The following is an 18,510-nucleotide window of genomic DNA, read 5'->3' as shown; positions in this document are numbered from 1 at the left end:
GTACATAGTTTGGCAACTGTAGCTTTGTATCAAAAATACTAATCACAAACATACCATGAGACCACTTGTCTTGAAACAAGTAACTCTGAAAGTATATATATATCCGCACAGATAAAATGGATTTTAAATTCATATCCTACTTGCAAAACTACTTACATTGATGTTGGAGACTGGACAATCCTTTTTGGCAAATTTAAATGCAAAATATGACACTTGAAATATATCGGGTCTACGTTCTGGGTCTGGTTCAAGCATGAACCCTGCAAGAATAGATCAAAATGTTAAGACGTTTCACTGAACACGGAAGCAATTAGGGGTACATTAAAAGGATAAAATAAATATATATATATATATATATATTTCCATTCTAAGAGCAGTGATGATTCCAGCAAACTTTGTTAACGTACACAGAAAACATTAGAATTGCTATTTTATACAATATCCCAAACTAAAGACAAACCAGTCCCAGAACAGTTCTGTACTGAAAGTATGAACGACAAATATGAGTATTTTTCTGGGACCCTAACGCAAAAGAAAAAGTGAGTTTAGTAAACACTGGGGAATTACCCAAAAAAGTTCCAGGGCTGTAGTAGGGGTCCTTATTTTCACTATTATCTAAAATACCTCTACTAATTTTTAAGTGCTCCTAAATCATTTAAGAGAAGACTAAATTTGTATGCATTATAGTCTGTTTAACAAAGTAGTAGAGGGTTGGCACTATAATTTTCCTAAAACGTGCTTTCTTCCCACGCTGATGATAGCAATATTCATCACAGTTCTGTATTTCAACATGCTATCCACATCATGTTCAGAAGTACAAGCATAATTTCATGGTTCTATTATGAACAGATTTCACACCAACCCTACAGCATTGCTTGGAAGGCCTGACCTTTTTCCTAACCAAAATGACCACTACCACTTGTCAATTTCTTGAACTACTTGTTAGTTTACAATTTCACAAGAAGGCTGACATTTATGCTCAATTACATATGTAAAAAATCCATATTTTGTTAAAACAGTCTTCATACTCTAACGCTGCTTCATTGATTAACTCTAAGTTCTTATCTTATTCAAATAATTTTTAAACCTATCTGCAATGTAAAATTTACAGCGTTAATTAGGTAATATTCTAAAATTTACTAACAAAATTATGTACAGAGATATCAAGGTATATAAACAGCTAAATTAAAATTATAAATCAAAATGAATTCAATCTACCTTTCAAACTTAAGTAATATTTGAACAAACAATGTGTAATACATCTCCAACAGCATGATAAATTTATTTGCTAAAAACATGGTTGTTTGGCAAGTGACACTAAGCACATACAAAAGTTTATTTGGGAGATTCTGAACTCGGTTTTATTATATTCTGCATATCACTTGATTTTATATACTTAAAAAGGCTAACGGATACCACTTACAAAATTGATATTTTACTATTGTTTCACCATTGTTAGAAATAACTCAGAACATTTAATTCTAACATTTATTAATGCATATTCAACTTCATTCAAATCCAGAAAAGATCTGAAAAATCTACAAGGTTTATTTCATCCTCCAAAGTTATATTTTATCTTGATACCAACAGATATTACATGTTTTAAAAGTAACAACAGTACATGATATGGGGATAAATTTAAACAGACTTTTACCAATGTGGGTAGAACTGATAACACCTTATAAGCAAACAAAAGGACCTCTAACTCCCCTGGCTCATGTTTCCATGTGGGAATACATCTTCTGGAGGCACTTCCGTTTGTCGAACTGTACTGATACCATTTATGTGACATAACATCAGCCTAAAAGGTCATGACTAGCATTTATTTTAGTAAAGTAGAATAGAAAATATTAGAGTGCATTACTGTAAGTATAAGCAATGTTTCAAGAAACTTGTTTTATGTGTATGTATATGTAAAATGTATTTTTTACCATGGATCACTGTCAAGCAGTTTGAAAACCACTGTGCTAGTGACCTCTATTAGTATAATACAGTCCTCGCCAAGGGAAAGACAGCGATCTGTCTAATTTAGACTAGAAAAGAAGAAATAAGCACCCACACGTGTGCATCTCTGTTGCTCTTTCTTTCAACAGTTTATTCTCAGGACATGTATGTTCTCTACAGAACCATGTTTTGCCAAGTGTCCTACTTCTGTGGAAGCAGTCCATGGTTTTCCAACATTGTCTATGACTCTGTGAGAGTATATTTGGGGGTTGTATATGCATTAATAGGCCCATTTGGCTCCGGAGTCCCTTCTGCAATCTGCTTTGTCATTTTATCTAATGAGATCCTGTGCCCCATCTCTAATTTGGTTCTAAATTCAAAGTATAAAGAGGCTGAAACCCACAGTAGACCATGGTTACATTTTTATCTCTGAATATTTTTATATTGAAGCTTATCAGCCGTTTAAAAAAAAAGAAAAAATCTCAATAAGGCACTGTTAAAGCACTTAATAATGTAATTTTTCAAACGCTCCAAAAGAATGGATTGCAAAATGTACTCCTAGATTACTGAATGATGTAATCTGGAGTGTAGAGGTATCAGTTCTAATCCAGCTAAACACTGGAGCATATCTACCAAAAATGACAATTTCAATTTTTAAGTAGTTGATCCAAAGCCATTTTCTCCCACAATAATTAAACCTCAAGTCTAGTGTTTTATTAACTCCTACTTCATGACAATAAAACCATATCATCTATAGAAATTTGCTCCTGAGGAGAAGGAGTGGATTAAGGAATACATGTGTCTAATTCATCCAAAAGTGAATCAAGTAATTAAGGTTTTTTTGTTTGTTTGTTTTGTTTTTGCGGTACGCGGGCCTCTCACTGTTGTGGCCTCTCCCGTTGCGGAGCACAGGCTCCGGATGCGCAGGCTCAGCGGCCATGGCTCACGGGCCCAGCCGCTCCGCGGCATGTGGGATCTTCCCAGACCGGGGCACAAACCCGTGTCCCCTGTATCGGCAGGCGGACTCTCAACCACTGCGCTATCAGGGAAGCCCCCTAGTAATTAAGTTTTTTAAAAAAGACAGAGAAGCTAGAATACACCCTTGTTTACCCAACTTAATATGATCATGTGAGTCAGCACAAGACCATTCCCATTAACCTTGATTCTACTGTAAATATAAAATCGACCTTTAAAAAGTAAGCCATAATAGAAATGTAAGGATATTTCTCTGCTCCTCTTACTTGTGTGACTCTTTCTATTGACACAAATATCACTAACTCAGCCTAAGAACACAAAACAGTCTCAGCATTGAAGGTAGTATATGACTAAACCACCACAGTATTTCCAACTGATGTATCAGACTATCTGATAAAAATCACTTGCCCAAGGCAGCTGAATTAATTATGCTTATTCTAATTTTGCAAAGGAAAGTACACCATCCATGCATATTCCAGCACAAAGAGCAGCTAAAGGAGCAGTGGCTGCTGCAGCACAGCAGTGGCCAAGTTAACCTACGGTTACATCGAGGACACACACCAAAAATTAAATGAAGTAGTTTCCGTTCAAGTTACATAAAATGATGGATCCATACCGGGTCCTAAGTAAAAGTTAAACCAGCATCTCTAATCTAACAGCTCAACAAATTTAATAGGAAAATACTTTGGACAGAGGTCTCAAAAGAATGTTCCTGCTTAAAATTTAACATTTTTTCCTTCCACAAAGACACTTTTTCTCTCCCACAGACTTCCAGCTATTACACTTATAGTAATTTACCTGAAAAGAGAAATACCCACTCTAATTTTGCAATCATAAATACTTCAAGCATTAACTTGTTATTTTTGTCTGTTGACCTATGGAAAGTATTATAGAAACTTACATGTTAGGCAAAGATGTTCTACAAACCTTATTCTATGGACTGTTGAAATGAAACCAAATTTAGCAGCTCATTAAATAAATGTGTTCAATCATAATGTAAAGACTAATGGCACTATAAATATGCCAGGATAGTATATTTGGGATAGCCCTGGTAGCTGTTCCTAGAAGTTATTGATCACAGCCCTCTCTTTACATCTCCCCAAATGGTAACCCAGAGCCAATGACTGAAAACCTTCAAGGAAACCCTATCTTAATCTCTGATTTCTTTTCAAAGGTACATTAAAATGTCTGAGATTTTTTTCAACAAAAAAATATATAGGAAGACAGTGGGTGAAGAGCATAAATGAAGCAAGACTGGCCATGAGTTGATAATCACTGAAGCTGGGTGGCAGGTACATGATAAACCACTGCATTGTTCTGCCTATATTTGTATGTATTTTTTAACTTCCATAATAAATTTTAAGTGTATCTAAATAAGCAAGTTCCTGGTTTCCCACAGAGAACAGGTATTAAAATAAATTTATTTATTATCAAAACAACAAGAAATAACAAGTGTTGGTAGAATGTGGAAAAAAGGGAACCCTTGTGCAATGCTGGTGGGAATGTAAATTGGTACAGCTACTGTGGTAAACAGTACGGAGGTCTTTCAAAAAGTTGAAAATAGAGTACCATATAATCCATCAATTCTCCTTCTGAGTATGTATCTGAAGGAAACAAAAACACTAACTCAAAAAGATATCTGCACCCCCGTGTTCACTGCAGCATTATTTACAAAAGCCAAGATATGGAAGCAACCTAAGTATCCATCAATGGATGAATGAATAAAGAAAATGAGAGGCATACACACACACACACACACACACACACACACACACACACACACACACACACACACACCATGGAATATTACTCATTCATTAAAAAAGAGAAGGAAATCTTGCCATCTGCAACAACATGAATGAATGTGAGGGCATTATGCTAAGTGAAATTGGTCAGACAGACAACAAATACCATATGATCTCACTTAAAAAAAAAAAAAAAAGACAGATACAGAGAACAGACTGGTTCATTATATATTATATATCACTATTTCATGCACAAAGTTAAGAGATAAGAAAATTAATCTTAGTAGTTACATTTAACAGTATATTCTGGAATATATGATAAATTATGGTAAACCTTTGATATCCAACCTTAACCTGAAAAACCAAGTTTGGCTTAACCTGAAAAACCAAGTTTGGCTTAACCTGAAAAACCAAGTTTGGCTTCAAAGCATCCAAAGAAATCTCTGCAGGGAAAGTACATCCTACTTAGTATCTGACAGCAGATGCCCTGACCCTCACCCAGAAAATCAAAAATTAGGTTAGCTCAGGAAGAATTATAACGACATCAGTAGTAGTGGTAGTGGGAGCTATAGTAGTAATAATGATAGTAGTATTAAAGGCCATCTCTTTCTGAGTACTCACACATACTAAGAAGCACTTCTCATAATTCATTTAATTTTCACAATAACCTTAAGAGGTAGGTCATTTAATATGTTCATTTTAGAAATCAAACAGAAATAAATGGAGCTGCCCCGTATTCTGTACCAAATAGGTGACAGAGCAGATGCAAGCCTAGGCCATTTGGCTCCGGAGGCCAAATTGCTCTTAATCTCCACAATGTACTTCCTTAACCACCGTAACAGAAGCTAAAAGAAAGGTGAAGCAACCAGCCTTCTGTTCACTCATCAAAACTATTCAGTAATCCTGTTAGTTATGCTTCTCATTCTCCTCTAAATATTCTCTAAGTTCTTTTCAACTCTTAGATCCAAAAATGCAAAGTGATTCTCTCCTCATTGCCCCCCGCAATCCATCTTCATTACTTGTCTATTGGAAAAGTTAACAGAAGCTAAGAAGGAAAATTCTAACTAATTGCTACTTTTAAGAAGTAAAGTCTGCAGAAAGTTAATAAACTGAGCTTTGTGGACAGTAGTTAATATAATTAACAATTATTATCATTAATATATTAAATATTATTATATAAATAATAGTAACTACCCTTGACCAAACTGGTGATAATCAAAAGTATATTCAAATACTTATATAACCACAAACCATACAGTTTTAACAAAGATTAAGCATGGCTATTTCATTTTCAAAAATCTTGAATCATATAAAATAGATGTAAACAGCATTAGTAAATCTATTCATACTAAGAAGATATATTTTTTTAAATGCTTTATCTTATAAATAAACGTGGGGCAACTACATTGTATGAATAGACAGTTGGCAATAAAAAGCTTCACTTTCAAAAACTAAGAGCACTGCTAGGTAGTTTCTGGTTTCTTAAGGTAGAATTTACTTGAAAGCAATGTAAATCACCAATTAGTTTATTATAAAAGCAGACAGAGGAACCTAAATAGGATGGTGAGAAACAGGCACGGTCACATGCGAAAAACGTAAAAAATAAAATTGCAAAGAATCTAAATGTTTTCTAAAAACCACTGCATTATAGATAAGTATGTTCGGGTTTTAAAAAATCTCTACTTTGTTATTAAGCTTTTACTACTCAAGACAATATTTAAAAAGTAAAGTCCACAAAAGCCCTTTGACAGGAGATAAAATACCAACATTTACTTGAGTGCTTTTATTTTATTCAACCTTGTTTTTTTATTTCTGCCTAGCTCTGAGAAATCAGTTCAAAGAAATTAATACATGGCCAAATCTATACTAACATTGATAAAAACTAAAATCTGTACATTTACTGAAAAATAAAGCAAGCATATGATGCCCAGTAAAGCATCAATGAACTAGAGTCCAATTAGATCCTAAAATTATCTGCAGTGTTTAGCTTTTCTACCTTCCTACTATACACAAACACACATACCCATACACACATACATAGAGAAGGAAAACAAACAAACCTAACACAAGAAAATAAGATCTCAAATAGAAAGAAGCCTCACATGTGAAACAGAATCCCATCCCATCCCTACAGGCTGTAGGAGCTGTAGCTGGTATGTGATTTATCAGTCTACTCAAATGAGAACCTAATCCTAGGTTGCAGAGTTAGTGTACTGAAGTTTAAGCAGGACTTATAAACCTGAGATATAAACTGGCTGTGGCAAGAGGAAAGATTGGAAACGACTGGATCTCTTAGAATCTACACTGTTGCATTCTGAATGAAACGCTGAAAATCTCTCATTTATAGCTGTGCAAATAAACCAGAAATTTCTTGTTGTAACTATCAAAAAAATATAAGATCTCATCACTATAAGCAAATTAAATCATGAATCAGGGTATATACTGTCCAGCCTCTCATACAGTTTTTTCCAATGAGAATACTGAGTTGCAAAGACACTGCAAGATCCTCAATAAAATCCTCAGTCCAGCTGTGATTAAAGCATTATACTTAACAACAAAACAGTGCCACAGATACAATGATTTACAACAAGGGCTTCAATAAAAGGTTAAACTTCAATTAGCCAGAACACTCAACTGCCAAAGTAAATTCCTCAATCTATTTTTTGAGCATTCCAATTAATGAGTTTTTTCCATGCTTTTGATGCCCTAATTTTTGGACAATGAAGGAAGAAAGCAACTGGATAAGACAGAGCAGTTTATGGGTATGAAGTTTATTCAAATATACTCTAAAATATGTTTGCTCTCTAAAAAAAATTCACATTCTGCAAAATGGCAGGCTAAAAATAACAGGGCTAATGAGGAAAAGAGAGCTGGGACAAACCACTGAAAAAAAAACTATACAGCTCTGTCACCAGAACACTGACAAAAACATTAACTGGTATCTGGGAAGGTAACTTGGGCTGACCAGGCAGGTAGCTTAATTTGGCTGAAGGCTGCCACGAGGACATAAAAACACATCAAAATAAGACTAGGAGGTTCTCAACCCGTAAGATAAAAGTGCAGTTCCAAGCCAGCGAGTGTGCTAGTCAGGAGGCCATCCATTGGTAGAGAGTCACACAAAAGCTGAGAGGTAGACCTCTCTGGGAAGAAAACCTCAGGTACAAGCATTCTTATTAATGTTCTCCAGTTGTAGTGGAAAGTCTACAAGCTGGCAGTGCAGCAGCCAAGCTCAGGGCGACTTCCTTCCCCTACAAGTTATAACGCCAGCTCCCCCACCGCTGCCCTGCCTCCCCTCGCCTAGGAAAAGCATTCCACGTGAAGCAATGTAATTTTTGTGTTCAACTGACATAATTCTCTGATTTCCAACATGTATGAGCAAATCCACATTAAAGAAACAAAAAGATCATGCTTTAAATAAGTTTGCAAAGTAAAGCTAGATATCCTTTTAGGCTCCGTTTTCTTTTCTTTTCTTTTTTTTTTTATCTTTCTCAGGATAACATTGTGTGATAGTTCAGGGCTGTGATTTTAATCCATAGTGTAACTATATAGTTAGTCATTTTGGAATACAGTAAGTTCCTATCAGCAAACAAACATGCTATAAAATCTCCCATCTAAACAAACAAACTCCTTTGGCACCACATCCTCCTATAGGAAAGAGTCGTGCATACTTAATGACTCGACTCTGAACTTTATATTCTCTTTTGAACTCATTCCACTTAGACTTTGGTCCCCAGCACTTCATTGAAACAGTTCTTGTTAAGAGTCACTGATGACTTCTCTGTTGTTGATCCAGTGGTCAGCTTTCAGTCCTCGTTTTACTTGACCTATTGTTAGTATTTGAAGTGGTTGTTCTTAAAGCCTGGTTTCACTTAGTTTTGGGGATACCACTCTCTTTAAGTTTTCTTCCTCTCTTTCTGCTACTTCTGAGTGTCCTTTGTTGGTTCCTCCAAATATTGCAGTAACTCAGGGTTCGTATTATAAACTTCTTTTGTTTATATACGTGCACTTAAGGTGACCTCTTCCTGTCTCATGGTTTTAAATACTATCTAACTGAAGATCTAAATTTATATCAACCACAACTTCTTTCCTGAACTCCAGACTCATATATCTGATAGCCTGTTTAATATCTCCACCTTAGTATATAATGGTCACCTTGAGCTTAATATGTCCAAAACTAAACTGATTTTCCTTCCAAAACTGGCTCATCGCACATGTATTTCCCAATCACGGTAAAGGCACCTCCATTCTTCTCCTCACTCAGGTCATAAACCTTGGAGTCATCCTTGCCTCTCTTCCTCTTTCACCCTCCCATCCAATCCACTAGCAAATCATGATGACTATATCTTGTAAATATAATCAGAGTTAGACGACATCTTGCCCCCATCACTGCTACCATCCTGGTGCAAGACAAATTCATCTCACTCTTGTTTTCTTGCAGTAACTTCTGAACTTCTCGCTGAGCTTATACCTTTCCCATCTTCTTGCCTCCTTACCCCTCTACTGACTACTCTTCACATAGTAGCTGAAATGATCCTTTTTAATAATGATGTTTTTTCATAAAAATAATGTTACTCTTCTACCCAAAGAGCTCAGTGGCCCCCTCATCTCATAATTAAAGCCATGGTCCTTTTGATGGCCTACTAGACCCTACACTCTTCCTGCTGCCTGTTCTTGTAATTAAAGTTTCATTGGAACATGACCACACTCATTCATTTGCATATTGTCTGTGACTGCTTTCAGTAAAACAGCAGAGTTGAGTCATTGTAACAGAGACTCTATGGTCTGCAAAGCTTAGCTATTTACTGACTGTCTGGCCTGTTACAGAAAAAGTTTGCTGACCCTTGCTCTAGAATGTAAGGTTCTTTTTTTTTTTTGACATCTTTATTGGAGTATAATTGCTTTACAATGGTGTGTTAGTTTCTGCTTTATAACAAAGTGAATCAGTTATACATATAAATATGTTCCCGTATCTCTTCCCTCTTGTGTCTCCCTCCCTCCCTATCCTCCATTTTCTTTTGATTATTTCTCTTCTGGAGTGTTTGCCCTTTTCTTTTTCAGTTACATGAGTTAGCCAATTGTCAAATGTGTAACATAAATTACAAAAGTTAGCCAATTGTCAAGTGTGTAATAAATTTTTTTTCCAGATTACCATTTGACTTTATGCTTGGGTTCATGGTTTGGGGGAACTTTTAATGGTTTAAATTTATATGTCAATGGATTCATCTTTTCTATTTCCTGAGATTAAAAGCCTAGTTTACACATTACCTACTCCAGTGTTATAAATAAATTCAGACATATTTTCTTCAAGTACATTTATGTTTTATTTTTTGCATTTAAGTCTCTGATTTATCTGAAATTTTAGCATAATGTTTGAAGTAGAGATCCAGTCTGATTTTTCATCCACAAGTGGATAATAAAGTTTTGTATTTCCATCTGTTTTTCCCCACTGAGTTGAACTGCTATCTTTATTATACAAAACCTCAAAGATATTTACATTGACCCTCTTTTCTACTGCACTGATCTCAGTGGCTGGAGGCTATGACAGAGGATGTTTAAAATGGAAAAAAACAGAGTAGAAATGCTAGAAATACTTTAATTGAAACAGTGCAGGGCAGTGCTGTTTAAATACTGCAACTTCCTAACATATTTTATATCTGATGATCCTCCTCCTCCCCCAAATCATCTTTTTCAGAAAATTGTACCATGTGCGTATATAAAATATTAAATTACAGTACCTGTCAAAAAGGAAGAAAAAATTCTTAAAAGAGGCTGTAATGGAAACTGAGGTATTCTTTTGGAATCAAAGGCCCACAGGATTACTCCTTCTGACATACACTTAGGTTGCTTTCTAATTTTATAATCAATAAGGAATATTAAAAAGAGTGGCCAAATAAACTACTATCTAAGATTGGCAATACTGTGATCTAAAGAAGCAACAGGTCTGGATATTTGGATTTCAAAAGTTCAGAGACTGAATAATTAAATGTTACGCTGTAAGTTTTTCCAGAAATTCCAGTTTCCTTAATTATATAATCTCTATGTTTTATAAAACCTTACCTAGAGCTTAAAAATATCCATGTACTAATCATTAATTAATCTGTTTCATTCCTATAGAAGTCTTATAAACATCTTTTTCAATGTATTTCTTGACTATAGTTTCATAAAATTATAATACATGAAATTAAATGACTAGGTTTAGGTAAAGGAATGGAAACAGCAGGGCCTAAGCACGGTTATCTTATAATTTTTTTAATAAACTTTCCAAGTACTTACTTATTAAACAATGTATGTTATGGGAGTAACGGGAATTGTCTGGGATGGTGAAGCTGCCATCACAGATAGCAACCTGACTCTCACCAAAAGGAAGAGTGAAGAAACAAAGTTTATACAGCAAACATCCCAGGGCCTGTAAAACAAAGAAGCATGAATATCATCAGAGCTCAAGTATCAACTTAACCACAAGACAAAAAAATAGTAGCCACAAACCAAGAACTAAATATGTTATTAAAAAAAATAAAAGCCTAATGTTTCTATACTGGATCAATCTTTTCACAAATTACAACTTAAACAAACTAATGCACTTAATTTTTAAAAAGGCATTTAACTGCATCATTACCATATTTTTCTATCACATCTGTGGCTAGCTGGCTGAATTAATGTTATCATGGAACTCTAGATCATGAATGATATAACTAAAATTATAAGTGGCTGGTTCCCTTCGGGAGAAAAATTACACTTTTCTTTCTTTCACAAGGAAAATATATATTTAGTACATAACTAGCATATAACAACCAACGATGTAAGCACAAGGCTCCTCCGAGCAGAGTTCTTTAAAAATTCACTATAATATCTGTTTTAAAATTCCAACTACGAGTTAACCAGCACAGTTAAACTTAGCAGACAACCATCAATACTGATTATTCCCTGATTTTCACGGATTTCACTGAGCACGTCATTATTTCATAATATATTATTCACTGAGCACATAATATAAAAATTCGTTCTCTACTTCTATATATAATCCTACAATTTTAATTCTATATTACACTAGTCATATTTGCACCTGGGTAATCTATATAAAATTCAAAAAGGAAGGGCTCTGTCTGCTTCACTTGCATGGATTCACAGACGTCATAGCACCAATAAATCTACTTGCTGACAATGAAGACAAAACACCCTAAAACACAAATTGCATCTGGAAAAGTAGCACAGGAAATTTTTAGCTAAACTGCCAAAAGCTCACACCTGAGACACAGTAATAAAATGTGATTTTCTGCTCAAGAAATCATTATGCTGTCACAGGAAGTGTCACCTATAAGCCTAATGAGTGTAAGGGGTGATTCTAATTCTAAATTGATTATATAAAATTATCCAGTAGTAACTATACAATTACATCAGCAATAACTGAAATTTGGCCTATCTAAAAATTAGCAAATCAGCTTTACTTCGTTGGATTTTCTCCACACAGAAACTTAGCAAACCCAATTAACAAATACACTAGCTTTATAACTACTATGAAGATCACAGTATACAGAAATACCTTTCTGAGTTCAACAATATTAACTTACAACACATTATTTTCAATACTGTAACAGTCTTCCAATGAAAAAAGTTTAAATACTCTAGAAATTTCAATATATTAGTACAAAAACATTACTAGATTATTTACCATATGACTAACAAAAGTATTAAGATTCTGAATAGAAATAACCAGTTCAATGTGGCTTTAAAAAAATCTACAATGCTTTTTTTTATAAGGAAGATATTTTCAGCTTTTATGCAACAGATTGAGCGTAAGCCTTCCTTAAAAGCACTAAAAAGTATATTATTAATGGTGTAATATCTGCGTTAAATTACACATTTCTTCTGCCCAAATGATAGTTAGGCCAACAAGATCTGCATTTTAGCCAGTGTTATCTTGTCAATCAAACCTTTAATAACGTATCTTTTGTTGTGGGAGTCCCCAGATGACAATTTTAGATAGCAATGCCAGTGTACTTAAGAAACATAAATCTAAAATACTCTTGCTTTACAGAGTGTGAGCACAGTGAGGTGTCCTAATTTTTTTTCACACCAAAGGCATTTCCCTCTTTATCCGTTTGATACAATGAGAACTGTTGAAGAAACAGGAGGGAACGAATGACCTTATTTTGAAGGCTGAGTATCACCGTCTTTAATTTTCCTCGTTAAAAGGTAACATGAAGCATCTGTCACTGAATTTCCTACTGGTCAATAAAATCAGCATCCTAGTTCTCAGGATAAAAATAACCTACAATGAAAACTTCAAAACAAAAATTTTTTTCCCAAAATATATATGCTAAATGAATACTTTAACCTCAATATCATAACCCTCTGAATCAGCCATATTTTTTTTCTGGATATTCTTGAATTCACACCTAAAATGTTGTAGCATTTCATCTGAGCTAAGACAAGCATTAAAATGGCATCACCGAAATTAAAACTCTGTCAAGCATATAAACACAGATTCTGTTTTCTGATTACTTTTCTGGCTTCTTTTTTATCCTTGAGTATCTATTTGTCATCCCACAGTTATACCAAGTTATCCATTATAGAAATACTGTCCCATATACTAACCTGTAAATGGTATAAATTTTAAACGTATCACTGACAATTTAGTATGCTGCCTGGCATGCATTCGAAGCCTGGTGAAAAATGAAAACAACAAAAAAAGATTCCCTCCTTTTTGTTAAGATATTGGGCTACAATCGCATTCTTAGAGACTTTTTTTTTTTTTTTAAATCAACCCTTGATGATTTCAAAACAGCAGTCAAGCTATAATGTCTGTTGTTTCCTCTGCTGTTGAAATACGCTTTTAGGTAATGTGGATTTCAACATCAGTCACAAAATTAGGCCAGGAAAGACTTCCACAATCACCTCCTCTAATTAATCCTTTCATTTTATAAATTAAGATCCAGCTGAATTTGCTTTCTACGTTATACTGCAAGCCATTTACTATAAACCATTTAATGAGTCAAATGTTAACGCTGAGAAGAGCAACGGAATTTGAGTCACACAAGCTGGTGATCTGTAAGCAGTATCAAATTACCTAAATCAAACCTATTCATGGTTTGATTAAATTATGTATATGGTTAAAAATTCAACTACCACGAGATTTAAGAACCACCGGTCAAAGAGTGTATATTATGTAGACAAAGGAAAACCAATCATAGATACTCTTTTTTTTTTATTATCTTGCAAGAATATCTGGTATCCCAACACCTATAAGAGAAGGCCAGGAGAGGGGCACCAAGAAGATATTCATTTGGGTTCACACGTTACACTCGACTACTTTCTAAACATTACGTTTTAAAACAAAATAAATATGACTTTTCTTGGAAATTCTAGAACTACTTCCAAAGGAGTATTTTTCCTCCATCCCTAACATAGCCACTAGTGGTACATGTGGCTAAATATGTGACAAATTTAAATGAGTTCACATCTAACAGAGAGTTTCCTGCTAGTTTATTAAATATAGCCCAAACATATTTTACTTCTGAAATAAGTTCTAAAGAAGTGCGGGCACTCTAACATAAAGTTCAACTCTATAGAAACATGATATATCTCAATAATTCAATCCAGATATAGATGCTAAATGATAAAGAACCTAAATATATACAGGTTAGTCAATGGTATGTTTATAATTTTTAAAAAGTTTTACTCATGTTAGTTTCCACTAAAAAGATCCTAAAATATTCCAGAACATTATCAACAATATTACATAAGAATTAGGTCTAGCTTTTCCATACTGTGATCAACCAAAATTGCACTCAAATCAAAAAAAATTGTTAACAATCATATATAATTTAAATTCTAAAAAATACTGTGATAAAAAGTTACATTATATGGAAATCCTTTATTTGCCTTTTTATACCTAAGCTTTCCATCTCAGGATCAAGAAGATAATATGTGCTAATATTTTTCTTCTGAAGAAGAAGCTTTACTGTCCACCACTCTCTGCTACTTATTAGGAAATACCTTGCGGAGGACAGGGGGAAAATAATCAGATTTTGTTAATTTGGTTAGTGAAAATGTCAGCCTTTCTTGGCCTTACCCAGATATCAGCCTTGGTGGTGATAGGTTTCCCTCCATAAAGGTTGATCATTTCAGGGGCTCTGTATGACAGAGTTGTATACCTGGCAGTAAATAAGTAAAATGGAGTGGAGATATAAAAAAAAAGACAGATACTACATTGTTTCTACATAAAATACTACGAAAAACTTTTAGGTTCGATAACATTATAAAGAAATAATACTATTTTAAAAGCTCATTAAAAGTCCATCAAGGATTAAACAATACAAAGCATCTATACACATTTTTATTCAACAAGTGCAATTGCATCTATAATGATAAAAACAATTTTTAATAGAAAAATTTTAAATAAAGGTGATGTATGGGAAACGTAGTTTTCCTTGAATTTCTTATAGGAAATAATACAATTTGACTATGAAAATATCCTTATCAAAATATTTTGGTCTATTAATTTAAAAGTACCTCTCAAAAAATTAATTTCTATGTTTATTAAGCAGCTTGTTTTTATGGACTCTAACATAATTCCTTGCACATGGTAGTAAATCTCCTTTAGGTTTGTTTTTATAATTGTTGTTTTAAAAGTAATCTCGTTGCCATAATTAACTATTATTATACTAATTAAGTACAGTTCTAAAACTGTCAGCATAAGCAATCTGGAATTAAGATACTGTGAATAAATATTTACCAGTATAAAAACTCCAAATCCATTATGAACAGAATAAAGTAGTGCTCAATGAACAGAATAAAGTAGTGCAGAAATTATTAGAATATCAAAGGAATTTCTATAGTATGGCATAATTTAAGATTCATTTTCAGTGTTTATATGTTTTATTTTACATGAATTATCTTAAAGCTCAATATTCTACCATGTTACTTTTTCCAAATTACCCTGACTGGGTGATACATTCTGATGATACTACTACAGAGGAGTGATCTAAGAAACCAGAATATAAACTACATGAGGACGGGACTTTTTTTTTTTTTATTCACTGCTATACTGTATACCAACAACAGTGTCCACTACATTGTAGGCCCTGAATAATTACCTGTTAACTGAATAAATGGTTAGATCATTAACTCAACTGAGCCACAAAGCACAAGAACCCATGAGCTTATTACATTCATCACTAGTGTACAATTCTGCTGAACCTTAACTATACTTCAGATCTTAACAGCAAGAAAGGAAACTTCCAGCAAGTCAAAGACGCTTGAGCAGAATTCTGCAGCTGTCATTATACATCACAACCCAATCTTTTTAAATTATATGTATATACATATATCCACAAGAAGCTAATTCAATAATTCATTGTTCTGTTTCTTCAGGACATTTATATGTTTACTAAGGAGTTTGTTTTTATGGAATCTAACATAATCATCATAGGCTGTTTCCTGAGTAGAAATATGTAAGTCTAGAAAACCATAGTTTTATACAAATGGTCCAGAGTAAGATCAGCTCTACTTGAGTTATCTCAAAATATATGTTGCAGTTCAAACGAAAGCTCCTAGGCAGCCTTAAACAACTGAGAATTTGTAAGGAAGTGAAGAAAAGCAACTTAGAAAAGGCAGCTACTTAGAAATTTCTATTCTGACAGATCTTTCTGCATTCTGTATCATTTTATTAAGATAATCTAAGATTTACAAGCAGTACTATTTTCTAAAACTAGAAAACAGAAGTCAGGGAAAGGTCCTTATAATAGTACTCTAGCAACCATGGAAAGTACAAGATTAAGAAAACGTAAGGCAGATACGAGTTACATTTCTACCAGAAAGTTTTCCAATACAATATTATAAAGTAACAAGTGTTCCACATAGTTTTCAATGCATTACTAGGTCAATCTTCTTAACATTAAATATGAAGTAAAAGTTTAATGTTTTCAAATAATTTTATTTTTTCCTAACAAGTACAAATCCTCAGTATCGATAAAAACAAAGATGTTTAACTGAATTCAGCAATAACTTCAAACTCCCTTTAATGATTCCACTAATTACTATAGCTTATTTAACAAACTTCTTGATAAATTTGTTTACAATGCAGATGAAAATTTTGTTTCCATCGTAAAATGTATTTCCTATTGAACTAGATGAGACATAAACTAATCAATGTCTATGGCTCAGAAATATCTTAAAGAAATCTATTAATGGAATACCTAAAATTTATATTAGCAGAGCTGGTCACAGACTCAAGTTAACTAAAATTCCCATGAGACAAAACACAATAAAGATAACACTTACTTTTTAATTTCTTCTTCTACTATATTAACTCCATCTTTCTGAGGATTAAGAAATTTATTTGTGGCACTGCCAAAGTCACAAAGTACATAGTTTCCACCATCATTCAACAAAATATTTTCCACCTTCAGAAAAGAAAAGCAATTAACAGTATTTTCAAGGTGAAAATTATATTTTTATAACAATGTTTTTACACAGTTAAACACTGATATATAATATATATAGAGAGAGACAGACAGACAGACAGACAGACAGAGACAGAGAGTGAAAGAGAGTGAGAGTGAGAGTGAGTCAGAGAGAGAGAGAGAGAGAGAGAGAGAGAGAGAGAGAGAGAGAGAGGATACCTCAAATTGTGAGCAAGGACAAATGATTCAGAACAAAAATATACTTTACTTTATCTACTGCTTCTCTCACTAAGAACAGAAAAGTGCTTCTCCCATCCCAGGATGATTTTTGCAAGGGCCAAGGACCCCTAAGTCCTCTCAAAAACTGCTTCTATGGAAGAGAACTAGTAGCAGTCAGAGTCTATACTATACCTCAATTTTTCTCCTTTTCTGACACTTAGCTTACTTATAGAAAGGTAACAAAAAACATTACAATTCTACCTTTGATTGACTCCTAATTCCATTTTTATCTAAAATACTACACTGAAAAACACAGATTTGACTTTATGACTTACTTAGAGATCAGAGTTGTAGTAACTTAAATAAAATTATGCGCACAGTTTCTAAAACAGGAAAATGTGGGTTCATAGCCCAGCTCTGCTACTTATTAGCATATGTACCCTTGGACAACTTGCTTAACCACTCTTGTGCTTTAGTCTCCTTATCTATAAAATGGGGAAAATAATAATATCTATTACAGGGGACTGTTGTAAAAACTGAAAGAATTAAAACATGTAAAGGGCTTAGAATAGTGACTGAAATAAGGTAAGCACACAATAAATGATACTATTATTAACATTTTTACACAATATTTTTTACTTTTATGATACAGTTTTAAATGAGTAATTTAATTTCTCTCCACTCTACCAAAATACTCACATTACAGTTTCTTTACAATGTTTCTTCTATATTTCATTTTACTCTACTTTTAAAAGTATTCAATATTTGCACAAAATACTTATATAAGAAATCTACTTAAAAAAAAGAAACTTACTTAAAAAACAGGATTGCATAAATTTACACATGTAAAAAGAACTAAGTATATGATCTATATAAAATTATGCAGTTCAATGTCTTTTTTGTTTTAAAATCAAGAAGACTCAGCTGAAAACATCAACTTTACATTTAAAAAGTTAATGAGCTATAACAGTGCAAAAAAGTCAGACCGAATTATTGGGGAAAATGTGAAAGCTGCATATTCAAGAGAACTGAAATGAACTATACTGCTTATCAAAATTAAGGGACAGAGGTCTGTAGTCAAGTATTTCAATCTTGCCTTGACTTGTATCCTTTCAGCACAGGTTTCCCTAGATGATGCTTTCATGGTTAACAACCTACATTCTAAGTGACATCTTCTATTCTTTTGTATCTTAAGAGCATTTTATTATCACTTTTCATAAATT

General features: G+C 33.6%; 1 protein-coding gene across 10 annotated transcripts in view; it reads right to left on the bottom strand.

Moving 5' to 3' along the window:
• BMP2K (BMP2 inducible kinase) overlaps positions 1–18,510 on the bottom strand; it is a 126,296-nt gene that overhangs the window by 41,625 nt on the left and 66,161 nt on the right. For all 10 annotated transcript variants that reach the window (XR_016393338.1, XM_022599485.3, XM_022599486.3 and 7 more), the window contains 4 exons: positions 16,947–17,068; positions 14,737–14,818; positions 10,938–11,070; positions 157–260 (listed from right to left, as the gene is read on the bottom strand). Coding sequence is in view for 9 of the 10 variants with exons in the window: in XM_022599485.3 (XP_022455193.1) it covers positions 157–260; positions 10,938–11,070; positions 14,737–14,818; positions 16,947–17,068 (441 nt within the window). In the remaining variant the exon portion in view is untranslated. The remainder of the gene's footprint in view (positions 1–156; positions 261–10,937; positions 11,071–14,736; positions 14,819–16,946; positions 17,069–18,510) is intronic.

This window comes from Delphinapterus leucas, chromosome 5 (assembly GCF_059928025.1).
Source record: "Delphinapterus leucas isolate spDelLeu-1000000601 "Yukka" chromosome 5, BTC_Dleu_Yukka2, whole genome shotgun sequence".
NCBI classification, from domain to species: domain Eukaryota; kingdom Metazoa; phylum Chordata; class Mammalia; order Artiodactyla; family Monodontidae; genus Delphinapterus; species Delphinapterus leucas.
Note: the sequence above shows the minus strand (reverse complement) of the source record. Positions and strands in the feature narration are given on the sequence as shown.